This window comes from Ochotona curzoniae, unplaced genomic scaffold, assembly GCF_017591425.1.
Source record: "Ochotona curzoniae isolate NIBS_2020 unplaced genomic scaffold, NIBS_Ocur_1.0 contig_2210, whole genome shotgun sequence".
Taxonomy (NCBI): domain Eukaryota; kingdom Metazoa; phylum Chordata; class Mammalia; order Lagomorpha; family Ochotonidae; genus Ochotona; species Ochotona curzoniae.
The window spans coordinates 51,657,306-51,670,315 of NW_024465369.1; the positions used below are offsets into that span (position 1 = coordinate 51,657,306).

Below are 13,010 nucleotides of genomic sequence, written 5' to 3' on the forward strand. Positions count from 1 at the left end.
TAGAGATGGGAGCACAGGGGGCTCTCCCACTGACAGCGGACCAAATAAGCCTCCTGATGCTTAGCAGTTTCAGCATGACTGGCTATTTACCTTCTCAATTATGGTCTCATTTGTGCAATCTGGAAGAAGCACAGGATAGCAACTGAAGACACAGGTTCTGCAGAGTGCTTGCCTTTGATTCCCAGCTTCAAACCGTGTACTACGAGACTTCGCACAAACTAGTTGTCTTTTGGCATCTCAGTGCCACCTCAGTCCTTTGATGTGTGAGTAATAATAGCACCTACTTCACAGGATGTCATGAATTTTATATTGTTGTATATGAATCCCTTAAAACAGTGATGGCACACACTAAGCACCATCTCAAAATTTATAATGATCAATTTTACTCAGCGAATCCATAAAAATAAAAATACCACCTAAAATTCACTTGGTAGAAACAATCTACTGGATTGAGTATTCACCCATTCTTCCAATTTCCTTAAACACTTTGTAAATTCTTGCCATGTGGATTCATCTGCTTTTAAAAATTAAAGAAAAGAAACTAACAACTAGAGGGAGAACAATTCAAGAGAACGCTTACCAGAGAAGGAAGATTAATGAATGTTTTTCCTTCAAATGGACCGACTTGGCCCGTGGCCCACCGAGTTCCTTCTGATGTCTTAAAAGATTTCTCTCGTCCATGGCAGTGCATTAATAAAGTCCCCAAGGACAGGTTGCATGCTTAGCCAGACTCACCTGTGGCATTTTCCTAAACCTTTTTATTCCCTTTGTACTTACTACTGCAGTCCTGTGTGAATATTATATAATCTACTGCAGTGTTAACATGGAAAAAACCACTTCCGTATAAAACAGGTTACATGTTCTTGCATACTTTACACATATGAGTCATTTACATTTCCGTTGAACTGGTAAGAGAGTGGAGAATAAAACCAATAAAATCTCTGACAGATTCTGTTATCAAGCTGCTTCTGAGTATCTATGGAATTGGTTTGCTTTAAAGAAACTGTTGAGGACATAATGCAGAATGTGAGCATGGCTTCTACGAGAAAAGCACCATGGCAGTCCTAGAAGCAGGATGGAAGTCTAGCTTCCAAACCAGGAGCCCCGGGAGGGAAAAACCCACGTGTTTATGGATTTTGTGTTTATTTCACATTTAGAAAAAAGTGTGCATTTTCCCTTCTGTTTCCGTTGCTTCTCCACTTCGACAGAACCACATATGGTAGCTTCAATGGTTCTGGCACATTGTGCTGTGGGGCTTCCTCCACGGGCCTCTGCAGCTGGTTCAAGGAGCAGAGATCACCTACCTGGGTAAGTAGAATGTTGTCAAAAAGCAGCTGAGTTTCGGACTGATCTTTAGTGATGTCAGCATTGGCATTCATCCCAAAAATTTCGGGGTCCGGCGTCAGCGGCAGAGTCTTCGTGTACTCGATGTAGCTTTTGTGCTGCAAAGATGAACAGCAAGAGGTCAGGAGGTTGGAAATCAGTTCGAGTGCGGAAAAGGAGTAATCTTCAGTAAACAAGCCTTGGGGGAGATGGATGCTGAACGCTTTCCTTTTCATCCCTCCTGAACCAAAGTTTACAAAACAATACAGACATATGTTGAGAAAGAGAGTGAAATATGCCATTCAGTTGGATTGGTTTTTAAATGAAGGAGGGAAAATTCTGATAACTGCATCTAGAAATGCCTTCCAGAGAAAGTTTTGTGTGTCACATTTTGCTGACGACTGTTTTTAATTTGTTTCACAATTGGAATATTTTTATTTATTTCTGTTTTGCTCTCTAAAACATCCTCCCAGTTGCAATGAAAAGTTACCTGAAATCTTACTTCTTGTGGCAACCACCATTAACAATGTACATTTTGATGCATGTATACACGTATTAGACTTGTCAAAATACCTCAACTTTCTTGACACTTACGTCATCCTATGCAATATATATGCATGGCACCTATAGTCACACACGAATCGTCGCTGCTTTCACTCCCTGGTCGCTGTCATGTTGCATGCATGTGTCTGTCTTGTCTTCCTCACACGGGAGTCTCATCATTGGAGAGCATGTTAGTTGCTACAGCTGCCCATGGTCAGGTGCCCTCCCAGTTGGTGAGTGAAACTCTGGGCCTGATTTTTCCTTTCTTCCTTTGCTTTGCTTTTCTTTATTTTTTTTCAAGATTTATTTATTTCTTATTGGAAAGGCAGATATGTAGAGAGAAGAAGAGACAAAGATCTTTTGTCAGCTGTTTACTCCCCAAATGGCTGCAATAGCTAAGCCAGTCCAAAGCCAGGAGCCAGGAGCCAGGAGCTTCTTCTAGATCTCCTACACAGGTGCAGGGTCTCAAGGCTTTAGGCCATCCTCCACTGCTTTCCCAGACCACAAGTAAGGAGCTGAGAGGGAAATGGAGCAGTTGGGACTTGAAGCAGTGCCCGTATAGGATTCCAGTGGTTGCAAGGCGAGGATTTTAGTCACTAGGCTACTGCACCAGGCTCCCGAATTTTCATTGAAATCAACTTCTACCCTCATCTAGCATTAATCCAAGTAGAGGAGAGGGTCAGAGTTGGGGGTTTATGGCATGTGTGGTTATGGGCTAGACTTTCGATTTATAATTTTTGAATTCTAGATATAAAAGGAAAGATAATTTGTTCTGGAAACTCCTCAAAATCTGTTGTGTGAAAATCCAAAATCAGTGGATAAGAGGCTCGGTGGCTTCTGCCTCTGCCTGCAGTGCCAGCCTCCCATAGGGAGTCAGTTCACGTCCCAGCTGTGCCACAACCCACCCAGCTCCCTGCTTGTAGTCTGGGAAAGCAGTAGAAGGTGGCCCAAGGCTTTGGGACCCTGCACCTATGAGAGACCCAGAAGAATCTCCTTGCTCCTGGCTTTGGACTGGCCCAGCTCTGGCCGTTGCAGCCATTTGAAGAGGGAATCAGTGGATGGAAGACATCTCTGTCTGTCTTTCCTTCTCTCGCTCTCTCTTGCTATGAATGCCCTTCTCTCTAACTATACCTTTCAAAATAAAAAATAAACACTGAAAAAGTTAATAAATTAGAAATGGAAATACAGATAAAGAGAATGAAAGAATGTAGAAGAGAGGAGAGAAAACAAATTGTGTATATATGACAGAGAGAGAGAAAACGAGATAGAGAGACAGAGCTCTTTCCTGCCAATACCCTCCCCAAGTGCCCCAACAGCTGAGGCTGTGCCAGGGTAGGAGCCAGGACTGCAGTCCAGGACTCGCACGTTAGAGGCAGAAATCCAAGCACCGAAGCCCTCACTGCTGCCTCCCTGGATCTGCAAGCACGAGCTGGGGCCACAGGTAATCAAAAACATGCACTCTAATGTGGGGCATGAACAACTTCTTTTTTTTTTTAAGATTTGTTTATTTTTATTAAAAAGGCAAGTTTACAGAGAGAAGAAGAAAGAGCTTCCATCCACTGATTTACTCCTGAAATTACACTTCAGCTGTAACAACCAGTGCTGAACTGGTCCAGAGCTAGGAGACAGGAGATTCTTCCGGGTCTCCCGTGTGGGTCAAGGGATCCAAGCACTGGGGCCATCCTCTGCTGCTTTCCCAGGCCAGTAGCAGGTAGTCGGATGAGAAGAATAGCTTGCAAAGGGAGGATAAGCCAATTGAGCCATCATGCACCCAGGGGGCAGGCTCAATGCTCCACCATGCCAGGTTAGATGCTTCCTCCAGTCATTCAACCTTAAGCAATCTGCTGTCTCATTTGTAAAATGATACATTAATGAGATCAATGTTAATTTGGCACTTACAGTGAATAACTACTTGTAATTGAACTGCAAATAATGATGAAATAAATGCTAATGTTATATTTTAGTAATTATTTTATGTATGTTTTCAGTTTAACTGGAGAAAATACTCTCTTTTCCTTAAAAGACTGGATACATGAGAATTCCAGGTCATTAAGGAAGCTTCTCCAGAAGGTAATATTTCTAATACTACTCACATTATCCTTGGGCCCATCTAATTATGTCCTACATGACTGAAGAAAGCACAGATCAATGTTAACAAAAAACAAAAGCTAGGCAGAAATCATCATTTTATATGAGGACTGAGGAGGTTAACTGATAAGACCTTCCTTAGCTTTTTGTCACAGAACCAGGTACAATGGAAACCAGGATCTTTCCTTTGTTTATGGGGAAACTCCATTGAAGTTTTTTTTTTAAATTTATTTATTTTTATTGGAAAGGCAGTTATGCAGAGAGAGGAGAAACAGAGAGGAAGATCCTCCCTCCTGATTCACTCCCCAAGTGACCACAATGGCCAGAGCTGCACCAATCTGAAGCCAGGAGCTCCTCCAGGCCTCCCACACGGGTGCAGGATCCCAAGGTCTGGGGCTCGCTCTCTTTCTGATCAGGTACTTCCATTACCCTGGCACCTTGACTCTGGGTTGACTCAGGACAGGTAACCCTCTGAGCATGGTCCCTGTGTACTGCTTAGATGGGACAATGGGTATAGCAATATTATTTCTGGTTTGTGTGCTATCAGGAGTTTCAGGAGAGGTGAGACCTAGCAATAGTGTAATGTGGGCATAGAAGCCAAGGAACAGTGAATGACTGCAGCTTCATAAGTGTATCCAAACTGTTATTCGTTGCATGTCTTTTAGGATAACTTACATTGTTGGGGAAGCTGGGACATAGGTCTTCAGCTTAACAGAGGAATTAGGGCTACTGACCATTTGCTCCTCTTGTGGTTATGTTTGGTTGGATAATTGGTTGGATTGCCATATGGGCTTGTGATCTGTTATTTCTAGTGAGCTCTGTTATCACCAAGCTTGGTTAATAAAGATTCCTTAATAAAACCTTAGACATGTCTGGTGCGATCTCGCTCGCATCCTATAACACTACCACTAGGGCAGGAGGCCTAGGGATTTCCCTGCCTTGGAGCCCCCTCCTGTCATTAAGGCAAGCAGGAACTCTTCCTTTCTTTCCTAAATAAGTCATACTTTGCAAGCTAGAGTGTGTCCACATGAACATTCTTCTTTCATGTGAGACAGGAATTGAGGTTGCTTCCACATCTTGCATCAAGGAGTCCTATAACAATACCATCATGACCAAAGAAGTTGCATTTTTATTGCTTTTGGCTTACCAAGAGGGCATACTTACATCACCAGCAGGAGGGACAAAGTAGATGCCACTCGAATCAAACTTATACTCTGGATTTTTAACCAATTCTTCGTTGAAGAATTTGTTTAGAATGCTGCGCAATGTGCGCCGGTCCCAGTCATCAGTCACCCTGCCTCCGTAATTGCATTCACCAGTCATGTATCGCAAAGCTTCATAAGGCAGTTCCTAAAATCGGAGATCAAATAACTTGACTAGGCACATTATCAATAATCATGCTTCCTGTTGGTTTCCCATAATCACTAAACATTTTACAAAATGCTTCCCTGAACAGAATTTCCTTTAGATATGTCCCTGTTAATTACTGCAATTTTCCCCAGGGTCTTTATTTTGTGGTTTTTCATTTCATTCAATCAGGTACTGAGAAGACAGCTAGTTAACTGGTTTACTATTCAATCAATATTACTTAAGCACCTACTGTGTGCCAAATTCAAATAAGTTAAACTCACTTGTCATCCTGTGTTCGCTGTCCAGCAGCAATGGACTTGCTGCATAGAGCCGATAATCATGCATGCATGGACTACCATGACGGTCAGATAACCAAAGTTTACTTAACAGCATCAGACTTTTAAAGAGCTGTAGTCACCTACGCATCAGGGAGGGGGGTTGAGGCATATACATTTCAACAGCAAGAGACAGTCTCCTTTCCTTGGTCAGCTACTTCCAGTTCGCCTGCCTGAGGCAGGCAGCACCTCTCTTTGTAGACTACGGAATTTCCTGTCTATCCATTTCCATATTAACTGCTCCTAATAGCTCTGGCTCCACACTGGAAAAGATTCCCAATGTCCTTCAAGCAATCCTGGAAAACCTGGCGCTAATCTTCCTGGCTCTGGCTGATGCAGCCATTTGGGAAGCAAACCAGTAGATGGAAGACCGCTCTCTCTCTGTCTCTTCCCAAGTCTCTCAATAAAACTCTCCCTTTCAAATAAATAAAGATATCTTTTGAAAAACAAAATAGTATTTTAAAGGTGTTGCCTAATATGGAGCACTTAAGTTTCTCCCAAGTTTTAAAAATATTATGTTCTGGGGCCTGGCACGGTGGCGCAAGAGGTTAAGGTCCTCGCCTTGCACGCCCGGGATCCCATATGGGCGCCAGTTCTATCTTGGCAGCCCCGCTTCCCTTCCAGCTCCCTGCCTGTGGCCTGGGAAAGCAGTTGAGGACGGCCCAAAGCTTTGGGAACCTGCACCCGTGTGGGAGACCCGGAAGAGGCTCCTGGCTTTGGATCGGCATAGCATCGGCCTTTGCGCTCACTTGGGGAGTGAATCATCGGACGGAAGATCTTCCTCTCTGTCTCTCCTCTCTGTATATCTGCCTTTCCAATAAAAAAATAATAAAAATAAATCTTTAAAAAAATATTATGTTCTATTAAACACATATATCTTAACAAAGCAATATATGAATATTTAGCTGTAAAACCTTTTGACATCTCTGCTTTTTGGTCAATACACATTTCTGTGAAATTTTTGAAGATCCTACATATAGCAACAGTTGAAAACATCTGATGCTAATATATAGCAATCTTTAACTCAAGTGTTTTTCTGTCACTTTTGTGCTTAACTTGCTCTTCTTACTTCGAGGGATTTCTTTAGTGGAAATCACAGTGCTAGAGAGGATCATGTAGTAGAAAATAAGAGGGAAATTAGTGAGTTAGGGGATGAAAATTATGAAATTCATTATGTGGTAGAACTGGAATGTAAGGTTGAGAGTTTGGCAGAATGTATGCCATTGAGCAAGACCTTGTGGAGAAACAAAATCAAGAAGGAGCACTCTAAACCATGTATGTTCTTCCAACTACAAATGTTTGATCAGATGCAAACACCTTTTCAGTTTGCCTCATCGACAGGCTACTATTATATAAAAAATGGACTATCACAAGAAAACTCTTGCACTAATTAGATATTCAGCATATATAACTAGGAAAACATTTAGGTGAGCTAAACTGTCAGAGGGTTTCATGACACAGACATAGATGAGATTTAGAGAGAGGGTTTTTGATTTAGCTGTCAAAATTTGGCTGCTATATTCCTGTGGGTTTAGAAGAAAATTGCCAACCTGTGTTTCTCAGCAGTACGATCAGGACCAGGGTCAGTCACATTGCGGAATGTTTTATTCTGGAAACTAGAAGAGAGATGTAAGCTGACAGAAGACACAGAGGCAGTGACAGCCTGCTGCTTCGACTGTTTCTGTTGTGTTAAGAAAGGCCGTGGGCAGGAAGAGTGCAGAAAGAATAGAAGTCAGTGCTAACAACCGGTATACAAATGGTTCTATGCAAAGTTCTTCAGTTTAATATTGTTTATTATCAAAGTAAGGGAAAAAAAATAACAGAATCCTATACATCAACAAAGGGGCTAGAACCTTTACATACTTTGAAAGGTGCTTACTACACATGTAGAGTGACAAGTTTCAGTTTCCAGTAGTCTAAAGGTAACACCAACAGTTAAATTTGTAAGAGCTACTGGAACCTGAGTTCCCATAAGTGTGGCCACTGTGCTTGGGTGTCTAAGGGATAAAATCACAGAGACGATGGGCATAATCATGAACCCCCCCCCTCAAAAACACCTTCTGTTCTTATAGGCACTCACCTATAACCATAAGAATTCTCAGCACAGGTTTGGACAAAAGATGCAGCCAAAGTAGCACACAGAAATGTGCAAAGGAAGGACAAATTTGGCTTCTAAGTTGATTATTCAAGAAAAAGTCTCAAAAATAGACAAGTATTGAATACAGAAAAAGGCAATCAGAATAGTAGGAAAATTTACTAAAGCAGATATGTGAAAAGCAAGCTGGTTATAGTAACAGCTCAAGGTGTGAGACATAGAAGCAATAGAGGAAGATATGATACAGTTGGAGAAAACAAAAATAATCACTCAGCATCAATGACGAGCTTGGGGGTTGAGTGGGTAGTGGTTCTACTTAGCTTGATGTAGGCAGAGAATGGAACATAGGGAATGATAGCATTTAATAATTCTAAAAAACAATCAGTCCTCATTTTACTTCTTTTTCCTGGCTATCTATTCACCTACCTGCTATTCCCCTACTATTACATGATAGTATTCCTTGTCTGGATTAATAAATAGGATCACTATCAATCAATACCAGAAAACTAACATACCAAGACTTCTTTCCCCACTCATACTTCATTTAATATCTAAAACATTTCAATCCTTTACACTACACACTGTACTTTTCTATGTTTCCCATCCCAACTCAAATCCCTTAATTTAAACTTTTACATTTATTGCATACTCAAGATCACACACAGATCTTCTCCTATGTTTTTTTTTTTTTTTAGAAATTTGTAGTTCTAGACTTTGAATTAAACTCTGGAATTCTGAGTTAATTTTCATGAAGAGTATAAATTTTATATCTATATGCACGTTTCTAAATAAAAACATCTAATTGTTCCAGAACCACCTATTGAAGTAACTGGTTTTTTATTACTAATATTTATTGATTATCATTGTTCCTTTGTTAAGTGCCAATGGTCATATTTTTGGGGGGCAGTTTTTGAGTTCTATATTCTATTCTACTGAACAATGGGTCTAGATTTTTTTTTAACCAATACCATATTGTTTTAATCACCAAAATGTTAATGGTAAATTTTGAACTAGTGTAGTGTCAGATCTACAACATTTTTCTTCTTTAATATTATGTTAGTTATTATAGTCTTTTGTCTATTTTTATAAACTTTAGAATCAATGTGGTGACATCTACAAAATAACTTGATTGGGATGGCAGTGATTCTGTAGTTCAAGTTGGGAAGAAATGACCTTCACACTACTGCATCTCTGTCCATGAACATGGGCTATCTTGATTTATTCATTCCTCAATTTCTTTCATCAGAGAAGCACACTTTTACTCAAACAGCTATTGTACACATTAGATAATATATAATTATTTCATTTGGGGGGAAAACTAATACAAATTTCATTGTGTATTTTTAGTTTAAATTCCATTTCTGATTTATGGGAAAGCAATTAACCATGTATCATACAAGTATAATCAGTTAACTAATCACATATTAGGTATAAGATTTTTTAAGCTAATTATTTCAGATTTTTGCAATTAGAAAATCATGTCATCTGTAGATAAGAGGTAATTTCTTCCTAATCAATATTCATTTTCTTTTCTTTTTTTTAATTGTATTAGTAGGACTTTGAGAACAATAGTGAAAGTAAATGTTGGTGGAGCCATCTTTACTTTTTTTTTTTTTCCTGTTCCAGCTTCTCATTATTTAAATGTGATGATAACTGTAACTTGTTTCTATATATTCTTTATCAAGTTAGAAAGATAAGTTCTTCTCTTCATGGTTGGCTGTTTTCTTTAAAATAATGGATGGCTGTTGGGACTTCTTCTTAGATTTTATTAATTTCTTTCAAATGTAGAGTTACAGAGATTGTGAATCTAGGCACAGAGGCAGAGGAAAAGAGGGTGGCAGAGGGGCAGAGAAAGGGAGATGGAGACATCAAGAGGGAGAGTTTCTCATTTGCTGGTTCATTCCCAAAATGGAGTCACAGCAGTTGGTACTGGCTAGGATGACGTGAGGAGCCCAGGACTCTCTCTGCGTCTGTCACGTGGGTTGTAGCAGGCCAGGATTTTGGATCATCCTTTGCTGCTTTCCCAGGAGTCTTATCAGAGAGCAGGATCAGAAGCAGAGCGGTTGCAACCTCAAATTGACACTCATAGGGATTCTTCCATCAGTAGCCCCAGATGCCGGGATTTGCCAAATACTTTTCCTGCATTTATTGATCATGGGTCAAGTGATTTTTTTTTTTTTTTAGCCCACTGATGTGATGGATTACATTCACTGGCTCTTGAACCTTGACCAAGTCATGAACTACCACATACTTTTAACTGATTATTTAGTAAGACTATAATAACTTTTTTGACTATGATAATTTAAATTTAGAAAAACTGATAAATGGAAGAACATCTCATGCTTTTCAACTTTTTTTCATACTGAAAAATATGCTTGTTTTTGCTAAAACATTTCCTTGAACTTTGTAACACTGCTTTTTTTGTGTGTACTACTACTATTTTTTTTAGATGAATGTTACTAGAGGAAAGAAACATTAAATTTTTAATAGTTTTGAATATTTTGCCAAATTTATAAGTTGCAAAGCTTAAAGAAAAACCTTTTTGATTCTTATACACAGCAAGAATTCACAATGAAACACAGGACCTCAAATGAGGGATTCTTCATGTAACTGTAGATCTAACATTTCAGCTCTCAAAATTCGGTTAATCCCTAATGTTGTTTTTATAGAAAAATAATTCAATGTTTTCCTGATTGCGAGTGTTTTAAAAATAAATGTAATGCATGAAAGCTTTTTAAAATCCAAAGTTTTTGTCTGTTTGTTTGTTTTGAAAGGGAGAGAGACAAACTATATATATTGGTTCGTTCCTCCAACGTCTGCAATAGCACAGGCTAGCTCAGGTGAAAGCCAGGATCCTGGGATTCAGTTCAGGCCTTCCTGATGTTTGGAAGGTACGTAAACACGTCAGCCATCATCTGCTGTCTTCAAGGGTGCATAATAGCAGGAAGCTGGACTTGGGAGCAGAGCTGGACTTGAACCAGGACACTCCAATACGGGATGTGGGTGCCCCAAGTGGTGACGTTACCACTTTGCCAAACGCCCACCCCCCAAAATAGTGTCTGATGCTCTGATGATGAAAGGAGTTAAAGAGTTCCAAATCAATTTGAACAAAATTCTGCCAAAATGCAGGAAGACTCACTTTACAAAAAGCCCCATGTCCTTTTAGGCACTTGGATTTATTCCAAATCATTCTTCACGGAAGCACATGTGCTAAAAATAAAAGTCCAACTGGAAAAAACGTAGTGATAAGGGAAAAGGTGGGGTCCAGAGTATGGCACAGTGGGTTAAAACTGCCTGAGACATTGGCATCTCACAGACCTGATTCTTCGAGTCTTGGCAATTCAGCTCCCTTCCAACAAACCTGAAGAAGTCAAGGAAAGGCAGCCCAAGTGGTTGGGTCCCTGCCTCCACAAGGATCCCTGGATGTAGCCAGGTGCTTCAGCCTGGCAGGTCCCTGCCATTTAGCCATTGGGATGTGAGCCAGAAGACAGAGCTTTCTCTTTCTCTCCCTCTTTCTTTCCCATCTCTAATTCTAAAATAAATCTTTCAAAAGAACAAAAGGTATTACTCTTTTGCATGAGCAAGCATGCATGTGAGTGAATGTGTGTGTGTGTGTGTGTGTGTGTGTGTGTAAAACAGAATGAAATATACTGTATAGAACATTAGGTTATTTGGCTTAAACTTAGGTTATTTGTCAAAAATTGATAAAATTTAGTTTTCTGATGGGGAAACTGACATCCTAAATGTATAACATAGTAATTAAGTACTACTTAATAAACCATTGAGAATTATAGTGCCGCTTGTTTTGTAGGAGTAGAAACTGTTCAGAGGTCTCTGTTTACTATACAAATACATGATAAAGTGCAAAACAGATAATGCCTTACTGTGATTTTTACAGTACCTCATATTGGTTCAGGAACATATGGAGTTGCTGTACACTGATTCTTAGATCTGTCTCATTGAACTCGTAAGGAATATTCCATCCCAAGGGTCCAAATTTCCTTCTTTCTTGTACCAAAGCATGAAAGAAGCAGAGACCATAAAGTAACTTCTTGAATTCATCCTGTAATAACAAAAAGTGATTACATACCATAATTTTCTTCCCATTACATTTTACTTACCATGCTTCAAAGTGAAAGCAATTAAGATTAGTGTTGTGAATACATACATTCATCTCATGGTATAATTGAAACAGAATGAAACACACTTCTACAGGCTCCTTAGGTAAAAATGCACCCATCTGCAAGTTCAGTTGGCACAATCAGGTGCCTACATCTACCAGGTTCTTAGAAAGTACCAAAAGGCCATTTAATCTAATGTGACATTACAGGGTTTTTGAGGTTCTGACTGAAGCATCACTGGAATGCAAGCTTTCAATGTGTGGTCCTAGATTATAATGGAGATATTTTCAAGGAGATACTTCAAGCCAAGGAGACAGCTCTAAAACCCACAGAGAAGAGAGGAGATACTCAAAACAGAATTTGAGCAGCCTTTGTGATTTAGAAGCTACTGTACTGTGAGCTTCCTTCATCTCTAAGGGAGAAACCCATCTGGAGTTTACCTTCGCATTTCTAGTTCTTACTTACTCCAAGAGTTGATACATTTTCTGTAGCTGGACAGGGTGGAAGGGTGCAAAACTTGTACCTGAAAGAGAGCCAGATAGCCACAGAGTAGAGGACTAGGAGAGAGAATTCTTTCTCTCACCTTCTCTGACAACAAGCCAACCTGCTGGGATGTTCAAGGAGCAGATGGGGAGCTAGGCTGAGTGGTGGAAAGCAGAAGTCATTTTGAAGATGCCTTGGTTGGGAAGGCTTCTGCCACGCAGCAAGAAAACCCTAGCATGAGGAGGCAACGAATGCAGCAGCCACGGGGAAGACAGGAGCAGTCTTCCAAAGGAGAGGCACTGCCAAGAAGAGAGAGATCTGGTAGGGGAACCTAAGGAGAATCAGGAAAGTAGGTAGAGGAAAAGTCTAAGAGTCAGCTTGAAGCTACTCCCCAGTGCAGACAGCTCCGTGTGATACCAGCCACAAAGAAGAAGTTCTGCTCCTCCTAGCCTCCTTCCCACGTGTGCTCAGAACTGAGGGGGTCAGCATCAGTCAGCATCCATCAAGTATGGGAAGAGTTTAAACAAAAGAGGTGCAAACTTCATTCTCTTCCCTTAGTGCATTAAGCTCACTGACTATAGGTCTTCGCTGAGAAACTGAGAAGTTGAAGACTAAAGCTTGAATAAATGTTGAAGTAATGATTAATATGCTTTATGTTTTCTAACTTCTGCA

At 40.2% G+C, this 13,010-nt stretch overlaps 1 protein-coding gene across 1 annotated transcript in view; it reads right to left on the minus strand.

The window, feature by feature from the left end:
• Positions 1 to 13,010, minus strand: part of DNAH7 (dynein axonemal heavy chain 7) — a 231,955-nt gene that overhangs the window by 16,185 nt on the left and 202,760 nt on the right. Inside the window, exons 57-59 of the mRNA XM_040971902.1 lie at positions 11,636 to 11,797; positions 5,119 to 5,304; positions 1,305 to 1,442 (exon numbers count right to left, since the gene is read on the minus strand). Coding sequence (XP_040827836.1) covers positions 1,305 to 1,442; positions 5,119 to 5,304; positions 11,636 to 11,797 — 486 coding nt within the window. The remainder of the gene's footprint in view (positions 1 to 1,304; positions 1,443 to 5,118; positions 5,305 to 11,635; positions 11,798 to 13,010) is intronic.